Here is a 15956-nt window from a genome sequence, read left to right as displayed (position 1 = left end):
AATACAGTTAAATTCATAATCATTAATTTTAGTGAATAGATGAACTAGTTGAAGGTTTAACTCATATATGTAAACATTTCAAAAATACTATATTTTTTAAATATTATAACCATGTAAAAAAAATTAATAACAACATATTTTATATTATACTATTATTTACACTAAAAACACAGGTAAGTAAAATACAATTAGTCAATTTTTATAGAAAATGATGCACCACAAGAACATCCATCCTGTGCTTTTGGATTCCTAATTAATCTAAAAGCAGCTCTGATTAACTGTTGTTCATAATCAATTGTTGATCCTTTGATATAATTTAAGGAAGTTGTATCCACAACTATCTTAATACCTTGCTTTTCTAAAATGCAATCATCTACTGCAATAGTTTTATCTAGTTCAAACTTGTATTGATATCCAGAACAGCCACCGCTTTCAACACTGAGACGAAGGAATTCATCTTGGTCACAAATAGCTTCAAGACGTTTTATACAATCATCAGTTACTTTTAAGTCTTCTTCAGCCAGTTTTGATGAAAAATATCTGATTGTCTGTGGACCCATTATAAATTTGAAACATTTTTGAACATTTTTTGCCATTAACACACTAAATGTCATTTTTACACTCAATGCAATCAGTTTTATTTAGTATAATATACAAATAATTATTAAATTATTATTTTAAGTAATTATTAACAATTAATTGTACATATTATTTCCTAAAGGTTGAATTTTGGTTAATTATATGATATAATATGATATATTATGGTTATTATCAATTTATCAACTTATGAATTTTGAAATTAGAATTTTACTTTTTAGAAATAAAGAATAATGTAAAAAAAATAATTTTGACTAGTCTTAAATATTATCAAATAAGGTTTGTCAATTTTTCTTTATTATTATTATTATTATTATATTCTGTGGTACAGATATCAGCATAGAACCACAGAATAGAACATCGAGATAGATAAAAATTCCTATTTATCTCGATGGATAACAATAACGATAGAGATAAGAACGTATTCTATATTTACTACTCACTTTATCAAAAATATATTGTCATTTAGTATTTATTTTATTCATTAGTCATTTGTTAGTTTCTTACTTATTAGTTATTTAGTTTTGTTTCATTAATTACTTATTAAAAATAATTTTTTTAATTATCTATTTTGTTTAAAAGCATTTAGCTTTAGATTCTGTAAATATCGAACAAATTCGAGTTTTATCGACACAAAAATCTCTAACAGATCTCATTTTAATGAGTAAAAATATTAACTAATAACCATAAGCTTTATTCTTTAATTTTTTTATTGATAACTAAATTCAATATGTTGTCATCAATCGAACTACAGCCATCTAATCAAACACTGAGGCTTGTAGATAGAGATCGATTGATTGCACAACGTGTAAGAGTAATCTCTGACGAAAAGCTTATATCTAAAACAACAGAAGCGGCTAGACCACAACAAAATTTATTGAATAATTTTAGTGACTTGACCAATGATTTTGATATTATTCAAAATTCAAACAGCGATGATCTAGTAGACTTAGGTAATAGTCAAATGTCAACATTTTTTCGAGAATTTTCAGAAAATCAAAATACATTGTGCAAAGAAGAAAAAAAAACAGCCGCTTCTAATTATAAGACTATAAACGGATTAGGATTTTACTATTGTGATTCATGTCCATTTCTTTGCTTAAGTGTCAAAATTATTTTGGAGCATAATGAAAAAAGTGATCACTTCCATCATTCATCACTTAAATCTTTACTGAGAACAAAATGTATAGGATGTGATAATATATTTTATTCAGTAAATGTTCTTCGAGTAAGTACTTTGCATCTATATTTTACTTTTTTTATCATCAAAAATCATTATTTTAATGTTATAAATAAATATGTTTATTTTATTTAAAACCATATTTAAATTACTTTTAATGATCTATAAACTCCATTGCCTATGTCTCTAAGTCTCAGATATTGATTTATACTTATAAATATTTACTATGATACATGAAACTATGAAACTGATGTATAAAATTTACTTACATTTTAATATATATTATAATGTAATCAATATGAAAGTTAGTTATACATGTTTAGTTTATTGATTTTAAATTTCAGTGCCATTTGATTGAAGATCATGATGTTTTATCTGTTGAAGTTGATGGATTAGTACAGCTGGTAATTGAAGCTAATAAAGAAGACACTGTATACAACAATAGTAAATAAATATTATGTATTTTGAAAGTAGTAGTTTTTAAGTAAATATTAATTAAAAATGTTTAACATTTTATAGATGATACATCTCAAACCAAAAACAATAATTTACCAGATTTTAATGATACAATACTAGATACTTCTGAGTTTGGCTGTAAATCAGATTTTATTGACAATCAAAACACAGGTACTTAACATTTTTATTCTACTACTTGAACCTTAAATTTGTTAAAATGATCAATGTACTTTTTGTATCCAAGATTACTTTTTTAAATATAATATTTAGTATACAATAATGTTTTAAGGTATCAGTACCACATACAATAAATAATATAAATAAGATATCTTTTTCATAGTATGTGAAATAATAACTATTATAAATTAAATAAATTAGGTATAGTACTTATTAATAAATAACTAAATTTATTGGTACTAAAACAAAAATGATTATTCCTACCCCATAAGAAGTATTAATATTTTACACTACATTATAAATTTTTTGATCTAATCAAGACCAAAATGCATGATTTTCCTTATCGTTTTAGGACCATTCCAATAACCTTTAAGCATTATATTCCAGTAAATAAATGGCAGTACGTGTTTCTTCATTAACAGCATGCTACGCAGCTCATTCCCTTGGTTTATTGGAAATGTTTCTAATGGTTTAAGGTTATAATCAAATTCTGCTAGAATGCATTTGCTGTATCCAGTAACTAAAGGACAAGACGTGTACCCATCATATTTATCTTTGATGTTCTTACCATTCATCACATTTATCATGTTTTTAAGAACAACAATGCTTTGTGCTGCTACTGCAGCTCCTGTTTTTGATGTTGGACAACTTGTACAATCCCCAATTCCAAATATATTCCCATATTCATTGTGACGTAATGTATAAGGGTCAACATCTAAATACCCAGCACTGTTGCTAAGACTAGATTTTATTAGAACATCTGGTGGACCCATTGGTGGAGTAACATGAAGCATAGAATATTCCAATGATTCAGTTTTATTTGGTATGTCAAGAAATTCAAAAGTGGCTTTGTTCTGGGTAGAATCTATTTTTATTAAATTTTGTCTTGTGCCAACTGAAATATTGCGTGCATTACATATTTGTTGTAACTTCTGTGCATATTTTTTAACTCCAAATATTGCAGGAGTGGATGTCTTGTATATAATATTAGCCTTGTTTCTTTTACCTTTTCTTCTTAAATAGTCTTCAGTAATATACATAATTTTTTGAGGAGCCCCAGCACATTTAATTGGTGTATTAGGAAATGTAAATATTGCGTTTCCACCATTGAAATTCTGCAAAATTTGATAAGTTTTTTCCACATATTGAGATGAGTAGTTTGTACATACTCCACTATCTTTTTTATCAAGAGCTTCTCTTAAGCCAATAATTTGATTGTAATTAAACTGCAATCCAATAGACACTACCATATAATCATAATTAATTATGTCTCCATTTGATGTTGTTACAATATTAACTTTTGGATTAAAACTTTTGACTTTGTCTTGAATCCATTTTACATTTTTTGGAATCACTGATTTTGTGGAAGAACGAGACTGAGATATAGTTTTCATACCACCACCAATCAATGTAAACATAGGTTGATAGTAGTGAGTGTCATTTGGCTCCAATATGATCACATCACGTTCATATTTTGAGAGCTTAGCTGCCATCGTACATCCTCCAGAACCTCCACCAACAATTAATAATTTACAACTATGCTGAATATTTCTAGTAATTACACAATTTGAAAACATTATGAAAAACAATTTTTTCTATAGTTGTTGTTAATTTCTGGATTAATAAATATTTGTTTATATTTTGATTTATTTTTCACTGTCAATTAAATATTAAATACGTTAATGCATCAGAGATTATGTCCGTTATCTATATATTTTACAATTAATGACTAATAATTATATAACTGCCAGCCAAGGTTAAAATATTATAGTAAATAATATTATGTTTGTTCAACAGTCATAGTGTCATACTCGCTAGTAGATACTCCATCTTGTATTCGTGTAGACTGTAGATCTACAGTAGAACGCTCTTACACCATTAGCGATGAAGGTTCAATTTTAATATTAAGTATTAATATCTAATATTATTATTGTATATAATATATTATATATTATATTACGAAAATAAATAAATAAATAAATAATATGGATTATACATCGACGAATGTTGACTTGAACTGCTTGAACTTAATTGATAAGTGATTTATTGTGATTGTTCACTAACTTCCTATCTGCTTACTATAAATTACAGTGCCGACACTGTTGATAACCTCGTTTAAAAGAGACAGGTGTGCTGATCTGATTTAAAAATAGAATATTGTTCACCTTTCTCAGTGTTGGCCATTCGATTCAACAAAATGTACTCAAGTCCAGCTAGTGCTTAAAAAACTGCAGTAATATTATAATGTCCTGTTTAACACTTTCCTATGATTACTTGTGCTTCGTGCGCCGTGTGTTTGTAACCAAAAATGAACTACAATCACAAAATAATTGTCACTCACGATGAACTGCTTTAAAATAATACGATGTATAGGGAAGTTGAAAAAAATCGTCCTACTCGTCGCTGCAATGTCGTAAACTATTCACTTTATAGTATAAACTGATTTAGTGATCACCGAATACCGATCGAACTCCATTATTGGCCGTAAGACTATACCCCCACAACAGGTGTCTACTCGGAATTCGTGATTTTGTTGAGACGGACTTGTTGATATCCCCCACCCACAAAAGTGACGCATATTATAGATTTTCATAGCCCATAGATAGTAGGTATATAGCAGGGGCGGCCAAACAGTCGATCGCGGACAATTTCAAAGTCAATCATGTTAGAATTTATTTTTAGGGCCACGCGCCCTATATGCTTCTCAATAATTATAGTTATTCAATAATAAAAAAAAACTTTCTATGGAAGTAAATTCTCAAAGGTGAAGTATATTTTTAGTAGATCGTGACCAAAAAAAATTTAGCCACCCCTGGTATATAGGTACTCCATTATAAATACACTTTTGATTGCGTTATGTATTAGTTAGATTTTTGCAGAGTATACCTAGAGTTATTTGAAATAATTTTTAAAAGTTTGAATGAATTTACACATAGTTCTATAAATATTCAAAATAGGAACTATTTTGAATTTTTGATTCAGATAGTGGAAAGATTGTGGATGCTGGCATTTTTTTTTATGACAACACGATAGACGATAAAGTTTTAAATGATTTTCTAAAAATTAAAAATAGTTTTTTGCAGACTAATTTCTTTTCAATTAATATGGAAAATTAACTGTAAATACTTACAGTTCACACGTATTACAGACTACAATGGATAAAGTTTGTACTAATATTATACATTTTTATAGTATTATCCTTTCATTGTTTACCTACCAATATCATAGAAAATATAATATTTAATCTTTTTTATCTTTAAAAATAAATAAAAATACTAATAAATAATAATCATCTAAAATGTATGTTTATTGTTTATATACCTACATAACATTTAATATGCTTATAGACATAAGTAGTAGGATTAATTTTCAAAATATTTTGATTAATATGTTAAAGTTATTTATAGGCATTTGAAATGTTTGTCTTTGTTAATTTTTTTTTTTTTTTTATAAATGTCGATAATTTTGTTTTAGCTAAATCAAATAATTAATTTAAAGTATAATACAAAGTTCCTCATAAGTTAGTTTTTAAGTGATTCAAAAATCATAAGAATAAATAGGCACAATTTTTTTTTTTATTAGCATTTGAAGTTAATATTGATAAAATTCGTTAAAATCATGAATATTTGCAAATAACTTTGCAATTAAAAATTTATAAAAAATTTGTAATTAAGAGTTGAAAATTTAATACAAGATTTTCCATGAGTTTATCTAACAATATTTATAAAAAAAATAAGCGTTGGCCAATTAAAAATAAATTATAGTAATTATAATTTTTACGAAATCTAAAATTTACTTGTTAAATAACGATTTACTATCAAACAATTAAAAAATTTTATTATAGTTTAAAATTACTAGTCGTAGAAACATGAAACATACACCAGTTGTGGTTTTTGTTTAAAATTTGAAGTTTTTTAAAATATGGGGTAAAATGCGAAAAAACCCTAAAAAAGCACTTTCTATCAAATCCTACGAAATGTACAAAAATATGTACATTCAAATTTCAGATTGGATATCTTGGCATTGAGAAATGAATATTTTTTTTGCATACTCCAATAAACCCTGATTATATTATATAATAATATATTTTCAAGTTGTATATACTAAATAGGTAATAATATTTTAGATAGAATTGAATATGATAATAATATTTCTAGTTTTTTACTAAAAATAATCAACTATTTACATTTTTAAATCATTATTTATAATTTTCCAGGAGAAAAAAGTTCAGCTGAAAATTATCATTCGAATGATGCTTGCGATGATTTTTGGGAGTATCAAGAACAAGTATTTAATGGACTTCAAGAAAAAAACACCATTGATGATACAAATATTATAGAAAAACATTTAAGGTTAGTAATTCAGAACTAAGTATGTATCAACGTATCGCGTACATACTTAGATACTTAGATCGAAGATTATTGGATTGCATTACTTAAAACATTTAAGTTAAAAGTTACATTGGATTATTATTCGTATAATCGTGTTAACATAAAAATAAATGAGTTGAATTGACCAATAACAAATGTACCTAATTAATAATTCATTTTATTGATTATAATGTCATAATTATGTGTTATATTATATATATATTATATGCTCATCATACTCATGTTTATATGGATGCGTGTAAACACTAAACTATTTTTTAAATTATTTTTGTGGTGATTTAGTGTAGTGTGTGATCTATACCAGTCCGTTTTTGTTGAACGTGATTTGTGAGCCACTTAGCATTACCCAAAAGACACCGCGAGGAGGTGGAATCGCATGTATTTCAAAATTATTTACCCGCATATATAAAAAAAATAGCTAAAAAAATTTTCATTTAAAATTTAAATCATATCCACATATTATATGTTATGTTTTAGCCAATTTAGTCGTTGTTATTTATGTGTGTAGCCCGCGTATCTTCTAAAAAAGCAATGAGCAAATCTGGTCCACATTTTCCAACAATACTGATCTCTCTTTTTTTTAAAACATCGGTATGAATATGAAAGCACACTAAAGTATTAACGACTATTGGAGATGAAATATAACGTTAACGTCGTTAACGATAAAGAACTGCAGGATTTAGGAATGGGTAGATCACAAGTAGTGCACATATAAGTAGATCGCACGCTACACTAGTACCTACCTTTTTTGTTCCATTTATAGAACATTAATTTTAATTGATAAAGTATTTAGTACTCATCACAGAAACCATAATAGTGATGAGACCTACCAATAGAGGTACTTTGTTAATAAATATAGTTATAATTAACTTTTAGGCGTTTTCATTTACATTGTTTTTTTATAGTAGCTGATGTATTCAATATTTATATTAATAGTTCACGATACCATTTTCTTTTTAATCTCTTTTAGGAAATACCAGGTATGGTTATGGTATTAAGAAATAAGTAGATTGGGGTGATGATATTATAGATTATTGAAGCGCTTGAAATATAAGAGGGATTTATTTAAGATATAGAATGGAGCTTTTGAAATAATACGAATGTATTTTGACTGATTATTTAGTGATGGAACTTTGTTTTTAATTTGTGGTAGCCTGCAGGTAAGACGGCGGTCGATGTGAATGCTAAGATATCATATATACATTGGGCTATAAGTAAAGAATTATTAATATTATTGAAAGAAAGTGTTTGGTGTATATTCCCTGTCGGAGAGTGAAGGTACAGTGAATGGATTTTTTTCGTTTATTTTAGGTTTTTTCCAACACGCGGTCAAACTATCATAGAACTGTCAGGAGCATGCGCAGTAGAATTCTTCCGTTCCAACTCGCCTGAAATGCAAACTTAAACTATCAGATAGTTGTTCCAACACGTTATTAGACCAGTTTGATTGGTTATTAACAGTCAAAACGATCCGCGAATTTTGACCAGACTGGGGTGCGTTCGAAAAATCAACTATAGTTAACTCGAGTAACACTGCAACGTCGTTCGGCGTAAAAGAGTTAACTCCGCGCTACCGTTCAGTAACACATAGTTGTTGACTCCGGGTTAACCCGAAAACCTTAAAAAAATAGGTAGATTATTTTAACTCCATAATAACAATAGAGTTATCTCTACTCTAACGTACTCTAACCGATTAATCATATTCGAATGTACCGAGACACTGTTATCATACATTTATCTATTATCTATTTTGCAATTGTGGTGGACAGTCAGAAAAGTGTTCCAACAGTGGCCAAAATCCATGATCAGTCCATATTAGAGCATGCGCTGTAAATCAGTCATGGATCGGTTGGCAACTAATCCCGAATTCCGTGTTGGAACAAACCTTTTAACTCCCCATTCTATTCTTTATATCAGGTTTCTAGAAGGTTGAGGTGATTTTGACGTAGAGGGAGGCTAGATAAAAATAGGTTACACTGGTAGCTATGATAGCTTTTGTCATAGACAAAATATGTGGTTATGTAAAAAATGCAATTTTAAAATTAAAAAAAAATGTATTGAGTTCTTTTTCTAAGGCAAATAAAATATGATTATATATACTTTTGAAAGTTTCTAACTAAATGATTATTTTAAATAGATATACATTTAGTGAACTTTTAAATTTAAAACTAAGTAAACTTGGAATTTTATTCAATTAAGGTCCAAAAATGCCTAGCAATTCTTTATAAATATTGTTGGTTGAGTTATAAAGGTTTTTCGCATGTATAGCGTTGGCCAAGAAATGGGTTTGACGTTCATAAAAGTTACTGACATTGTTAATGTTCTGTATCTGAGGTCTATTGTAGATATGTGCTTGATCTGGGGTTTCTTGGATTAGAATATCTTAGAGCTTTACTAAAGTTACACGTTAAATCAGACTTATATTTTTGATGCGTACCTATAGTAAAATAAATAATATAATAATATATAGGTACATTTTAATATTTTTAAAAAAATGAACAGATGGTTTACAGACAATGATATAGCTATACGTCCAAACCAGAATTTTTTTTAACAAGAATTTTTAAAAAATTGAAAAAAAACTGCTTACTAATAACAAAAATGTTATCATCTTTCTTAATTTCTATAGAGTTTGAACTATGAAGAATGCCAAAATATTATGTGTTTCATTAATTGTGTTAAAGATCATTAAACAATCCAAAATTCAAGTAAATTCTGAATATAGTGAATTTAGTCACCCCTTTCAACCCCGCCCCCTTTAAGAATTACATTTTTAAAAAATCCTTAAATAAATTACTACAATCTAAAATCAACACACTTAAAATTTCAAATTTGTATTCATGAAGTAGATTTTTTATTACATATGAGAGGTTATTTCTTATTTAGTTCCATTCCCTTATAATAAGGTTTATTTTTTATAAAAGAAAAAAAATAGTGTCCTAAGTCCTTTTTTGAAGTTCAAGAACTCAAGGTATTTTTTTACGAAATTTTATTTAAATCGACCCAATCGGTGTACCAGATAAAACGTAACTGACTGGACACAATTATTTCAACATTTATAATATTATTATATTATATTATTTGTATGTTTTATATTATATTATCTATTAGTAAAGTATTAGTATTATAGAATAATTCAATTATTAATCATGTAATAAAAACCTATATAAAACAAATAACTTTGAAAAAAATTGTATGCATTTAAATTGAAATATAGTTACGAGTGTATATGTAAATAATGACTAGCACTAAAAATATATAAGTTATTTAGTCAATAGACTATAAAAGATAAAAACAACCATGTTTAAATAAATATTCATTATTTAAAAGTGTTATTTAAACAATTCAACGAGTTTTATATCAGTATAGACTATAGATAGTAGATACCTATACAACTCCAATATTTTCGAGAAAAATAGCTTATTTAAAACTAATATTTAATTATTCTATTGCTCGTCTAAAAATGAAAAACAATGGTTGTTTTTTTATATAATGTATGATCTATAATAATGTTCTTGATAATGACTTACCACAAATAAACATTTCATGCTACATAAATAAAAAAATATTCTAAAAAAGTTTAAAATGTCCAATACCTATAAATTTCTATAATAAATGTAACCAAGGTATTTTAAAAATAACATGTTTAGTAAATACTAGTATATCAGTATTTAATTACCATTATGGCATTATGTATTTATATAATTATGTTCATCCATTTTAACACGATGTCTAATCGACTAGTAACTGAGGATGAAAATATTATTGATATTTTACTGTTTACTTTTCTAGTGTTCTCTACGACAATAGTTTAATTATGTCAACTTCAGTATACCATATTATGACGTCTTCTTCCACAAACCTAACCACACCTAACTGGAGTTACTTTACAACCGTGCTTGCTTAGCATTGTTCGGATACCTACTCTAAAATGTAGAGTCTAAATCCTTAATAAGTTTGATTTGATTATTTCTTAAACGATTATTAATCATTGTCCTGATATCAAATTGTTTCTTTACAGAATGGATATTTATTTTTGCTATTTCATTATTGTATTTATTTAATTTTTTCTTTGGATGCTTTTGCTTCGGAATATTAAGTTGATATTATTTAAACTGATCTTTCTAAGCCGTTTTATACAGTTAACCACTAATTCCTCTTTAATAAACTATATGCTATTGGTATTCGTGATCTTTTTTTTTTTATCTTAGTGGACATGTAATGTCACAAACAGAAAGCATAAGTCAAATTAAAAATTATTATGTCAGATACATTTGATATTTCATCAGGTATTCTTCAAGATTTGCATTATATAGGCTCACGGAAACTTTTGTTCGTCTCGATGATATGAAACTATTTTGATTAGTAAATTCATCTTCAAATTCAGTGAACTGAAAAATGACTTAAATTTATTATGAATCTGGTGCAAAAAAAAAAACAATTTTTATTTAAACATCAAATAGTGTATAATGTTGTATCATTTTCTAGATCGCGTGCTCTACCATTTTTCCACAACTATTTTTTCGATTATATTTTATTTAATCGCAGGTAGCTTAAAATCATGATTCAGGTATTACGTTTGGAATAAATCAATCTTTAAATTTTAGTAGACATTTTTTAAATATATAAAAAAATCGTCATCTATTCTTGGATTTATAACTAGAATATGTAAAGATTTTTCAAACCCAATTACCTTAAATACTTAATATTTCTCATTAATATATTATATTCTACTACGTCTGGTCTGCTTATACTTTAGCATACTTTTACACAGAATCAGTTATGCTGAGAATACACCTTTAATTAAAAAATGGTATACTTAATTTTAACTTTATTGAGACTTTTTTTGTAATTACATTATTAGACATTATAGGTACGTGAAGTATGTTTATATTATTATTATATTTATTAACAATATATACTTTTCTTATTTTTTACTTGTTATTCTACTCTTATGTTTCTTAAATTCACTTAATAGTTAGCCTGTTTGAATAAACAATAAATAAATATATATATATTTATTACAGCCCATAAATATATTAAGTATTTTATACTTGTATTGTTTATTTATTCTCAAAAATGTATGTATTTTTAATTTTTATTATTATATAATTTAAAATTTCTCGTTATTTATCTACACTAAAAAAGTATATTTATATAAATAGTATTTTAAATATTTTAGGTGTACCAATGGAAAGTGCAAAGTTAGATTTAGCACAGAAGAAAATTTGATGTATCATTTAAAATGTCATTTAGATGACAAATTTAAATGCATAGAATTCGAATGCCAGTTTACCGATTCTAAATGGTTATCTATGATGACACATTTGTGGAAAACTCATAATATAGACATTGAAATGTTCGGTTGCAACCAATGCGGATTCAAGACTAATAGGTATAATGTATTAATATGCATAATATAAACAAATATTTATAACTATTTTAAAGTGTTTTTTTATATAAAAGTAAAAAACAATTTGTCCCTTTCTTATTGAAAATAATTTTATCATATAATACTATATAATTATAGTATTATAAAACTAAACCATAGAATATACCGTGAAGGGGTTTTTTAAACTTGGGATAGCTCAGGGGTGGATCTAGAAATTTTCCAGGGGGCGCATATAATGAAAAGTAGTATACCTAGATGTATAGATAATTTGTATTCATGTTATAATATCTTATTTTTTATTTCATTTGTGGGGGGCACCTTCACCGCAACTTGGATATATACCACAATTATGTATATTGACAAAACATAATACATATTATTATTTTTTTAAAACAATCGAAAATCAATAGTATTTAATGCATGTATATTGTACATACCTATATTTTATATTTTTTAATCATGTCATTGAATTATTAGTTGTTATATTATATACTTTATAAATTAGATTTTGTTTAATAGTTATTTTATGTATCAGGGACTAAATATGTGAATTATATTTTTAGTTATTACTTATTAATTACATTGTAATTATTATAATATTCTTTTGTTGCCTCAGACATTTAATTATTATTAAATCTATGCGTTTTCAGTTTATACAAATTGAACACATTTCATAAAAACATTCATAAAACGGAGAAACCATTTTTGTGTCCTGAGTGCCAGAAAGGATTCAAATCGATCAAACAGCTTAGGAACCATAAGGTATACTCAAATATATAATTATATATAATTATGTATTTTCAATTCCCACACTTTCAGTGTCCATCTATTCATTCTATATATTATCGATTATAGTTATAATAGATGGGTACCTATATATTATTTTTGCCGTAAAATAGGGAATTATTATAATCAATAAAAGTTGTAATTTTTTTATCTCCGTGGTATACATATACAATATATATATATTATATATATAATTTTATTAATGTAATATTCCATTAAAGAAATCATTATACATGTTTTATTTATTGCTGGTTGAACTCGTACCCACCTCATCGGTACATCACTGACTCTTTTTATTAATAAGTAGGTAACTATAGTTTTTGATGAAAAACTCAAATTAGGTATACAATTTAAAGTAAATAGTGTTTTGGAGATAATATAGTGAAATCTGTTTTCTCGAAATTGTGCATTATTTATGAGTTAAAGATCAGTGACTGCTGACTTGTGTTAATATGTTTTTTTTATGAATTTTCCATACGATTTAGTAATTATGGAATCGGAATCAACGTAAGCAATGGGAATATGGGACAATTGGGATCACCTGTAAGGCTGTAAATAGTTTTGAATTGATACATAAATATATTTTAATTTTTCTAAAAAATGTCATTAAAAGTGCCTGTTTGACTATGTTTAAAAGAAAATGGGGGTCTAAGTCCTTGAAAATAAAAATTCGGTTCGTCAAGAATAGGTACAACAGCCGCGGAATGAATATTATAGACAATGAATTGTTAATAACAAATAACAATATATTAATATATTATTTTAATTCACAGTCGATTCACTTTAAAACCGAGAAGCCACCGCCTAAATTGGAACTAACGTGTCCGCACTGTTGCCGCAACTTCGGCACCAAGCACCTGTTGCATCAGCACATTGCCGCCGTGCACATTGGGGTGCGGCCTTATACTTGCCAAATCTGCGGGTACGCCACTGCCATCGCCAGCTCGCTGAAGCTCCACCAGCGGTCGCATACAGGCGAAAAGCCGTTTTCGTGCGACGAGTGCGACTTCCGGACCGCCGATCACAACACGTTGCGAAAGCACAAGTTGCGGCACACTGGCATAAAGAAATACACATGCCCAATGTGCGATTACAAGTGCATTCAGGCCTCTTCATACAAGAATCATCTTAAGTCTAAACACCCAGGTATGTTATATACAGTGACGAAATCAACCTATAAAAATGCTGTGAATTAAAATCTACCTGTTTAACTCAGCTAATTTTAGTTATTACAATTTGATAAAACTTAAAAAGGAATTAAGAAGCAATTGATTTTCAAATCTTGCACCCCCTAGCGGCGTCCATGAGTGTCTCGATTATTTTTAACTTAATGAAATAGTTTTTAGAGAATTATGATCATCCCCTTTCTTGTGGTATCTCATGAGTAGTGCTAACTGTACAAATGGTTCTCAAAATTATTACAAGTTAATATGTATATTACCTAATTAGGTATGAGAATATCGGGGCTATTTTTTTATTCAAGCAATATATTCTATCAAAAAAAATATTAAGATCGAGTTACAATAGACCTTTTGAATAGTTTTTGTTGCTATAGCTTATACTCTATATAGGTATATGATATAGGTACCTTTCGTGTCGTATTTATTAAATTTAGTCGATCGGGTGTTAAATACTTGTCGTTTTGTAAAACAAAATTACACGACAACAGATTAGGTTAGGTTTACTCTACAATGGTAGTCCACGTTCCTAGGTATATAATATGGCATAATATATTTATTTTGTGACCCTATTGAACCGACAAAAAGTTGAAATTAGTTCAATAAATATACAGTTTATTGAAAAATTAGAGAACTATTTAACGACTTAATAATGATAAGTAATATCTAAAGTCGTATTGCGATTTGAGATCCTCAGTTAAGTACCCTCTTTTTTCCAAAACTTCTTGTAGTTAGATTAGATTAGTGTTAATATTTAATATAATATTTTACGATATACTTGCATAGGGATGGATGATGGTTTCATGTACAGCTGTAATATGTGCAATTTTAAAACCATTCGTAAAGATAAGTATATGTTACATATTGTCAAACACAAGGAGGAATCGGTGCACATCAACGGCATATGTGAACCTACCGCCAACTTAGATGATGTAAGTCTCTAGACATAATAATATATACAATGTAGATACCTACAACATGATTGTTGTGACGTTGTAATATCGTATATTAGCTGGGAGTGTGTTTGATATATTAATAAATGATTGTAATTGTTTTTTTAGATGCTCAATGAAAAAGAAAAAATACAAGCCGAAATCATCGAACAACCGTATTACCCCTTTAACACTATCAGAGTTAAGCCGATAAACACGATTAACAATGAGACAGTGGAAAACACTATCTAAAGATTAAGTTTCTTGTTATCTTTCTGTAGACAGCTCAACGGCTGGTTACAACACCAATGCCCGGTGGATGGTATAATGTCGCACAATATGTACAGAGGATATGTTTATACAACCAATAAATTGTTTATAAATTTGACTGTTATTCAAACAATGATAATTATTTTACTTTGAAAAAAAAAATTTAATTTTAAAATTCAATTGATTTTATTTTTAAATTAATATCTTTGTACACGCTTACACAGAAACAATTTTGGTAAATAAAAAAAAAATAAAATAAAATAAAATATAAAATAAATATAATGTGTGTTATGAAAAATAATAATAATATGTAACTCCATAATCACATTATGTTTTTTATGGCAAAATCAAAGGATATAATTCATATAAAATATATTTACAAATAATTATTAAGTACAATTTTTTGTTGTTTATACAATAGAAGTATAATATTTTTAAAGTGTTTTCTGTCAAAATTATCATATTTAGACATGTAAACATTAAGATGAGGTTCTTCATTTATTTGTTATAATTATAAACACAAAGAACATTGATTTCAACTACTCAATGATAATATAGGTATTCAACCTCTAGAATAAAAGTATAATGATCATACTA

At 27.1% G+C, this 15956-nt stretch overlaps 3 protein-coding genes across 3 annotated transcripts; 1 reads left to right on the top strand and 2 right to left on the bottom strand.

Annotated features, from left to right (window-relative positions):
• Positions 1 to 70: 70 nt before the first annotated feature.
• On the bottom strand, positions 71 to 875 carry LOC114122912 (iron-sulfur cluster assembly 2 homolog, mitochondrial). The gene has a single exon (XM_027985713.2). It carries the CDS (start codon positions 612 to 614, stop codon positions 189 to 191), a length of 426 nt encoding a protein of 141 aa, XP_027841514.1. The 5' UTR covers positions 615 to 875; the 3' UTR covers positions 71 to 188.
• A 193-nt stretch (positions 876 to 1068) lies between these two features.
• Positions 1069 to 15492, top strand: LOC114122913 (putative zinc finger protein 735). Its single transcript, XM_027985714.2, has 9 exons — positions 1069 to 1825; positions 2122 to 2221; positions 2297 to 2404; positions 6627 to 6762; positions 11984 to 12196; positions 12844 to 12955; positions 13753 to 14125; positions 14944 to 15089; positions 15219 to 15492. Exons 1-9 carry the CDS (start codon positions 1328 to 1330, stop codon positions 15339 to 15341), a joined length of 1809 nt encoding a protein of 602 aa, XP_027841515.2. The 5' UTR covers positions 1069 to 1327; the 3' UTR covers positions 15342 to 15492.
• LOC114122914 (sulfide:quinone oxidoreductase, mitochondrial) lies at positions 2358 to 4866 on the bottom strand. The gene has a single exon (XM_027985715.2). It carries the CDS (start codon positions 3985 to 3987, stop codon positions 2722 to 2724), a length of 1266 nt encoding a protein of 421 aa, XP_027841516.2. The 5' UTR covers positions 3988 to 4866; the 3' UTR covers positions 2358 to 2721.
• Positions 15493 to 15956: the final 464 nt, after the last annotated feature.

This window comes from Aphis gossypii, chromosome 2, assembly GCF_020184175.1.
Source record: "Aphis gossypii isolate Hap1 chromosome 2, ASM2018417v2, whole genome shotgun sequence".
Taxonomy (NCBI): domain Eukaryota; kingdom Metazoa; phylum Arthropoda; class Insecta; order Hemiptera; family Aphididae; genus Aphis; species Aphis gossypii.
The sequence above is the reverse complement of the archived record's forward strand: the minus strand, read 5'-3'. Positions and strand labels throughout refer to the sequence as shown.

Bases quoted from the DNA above. Each gene is read 5' to 3' on its own strand.
- LOC114122914 (XM_027985715.2), bottom strand. From the start codon at position 3,987: ATGTTTTCAAATTGTGTAATTACTAGAAATATTCAGCATAGTTGTAAA.
- LOC114122912 (XM_027985713.2), bottom strand. From the start codon at position 614: ATGACATTTAGTGTGTTAATGGCAAAAAATGTTCAAAAATGTTTCAAA.
- LOC114122913 (XM_027985714.2), top strand. From the start codon at position 1,328: ATGTTGTCATCAATCGAACTACAGCCATCTAATCAAACACTGAGGCTT. The intron at 1,826-2,121 runs GTAAGTACTTTG...TTTAAATTTCAG, and splicing joins ATTCAGTAAATGTTCTTCGA to TGCCATTTGATTGAAGATCA. The intron at 2,222-2,296 runs GTAAATAAATAT...AACATTTTATAG, and splicing joins AGACACTGTATACAACAATA to ATGATACATCTCAAACCAAA.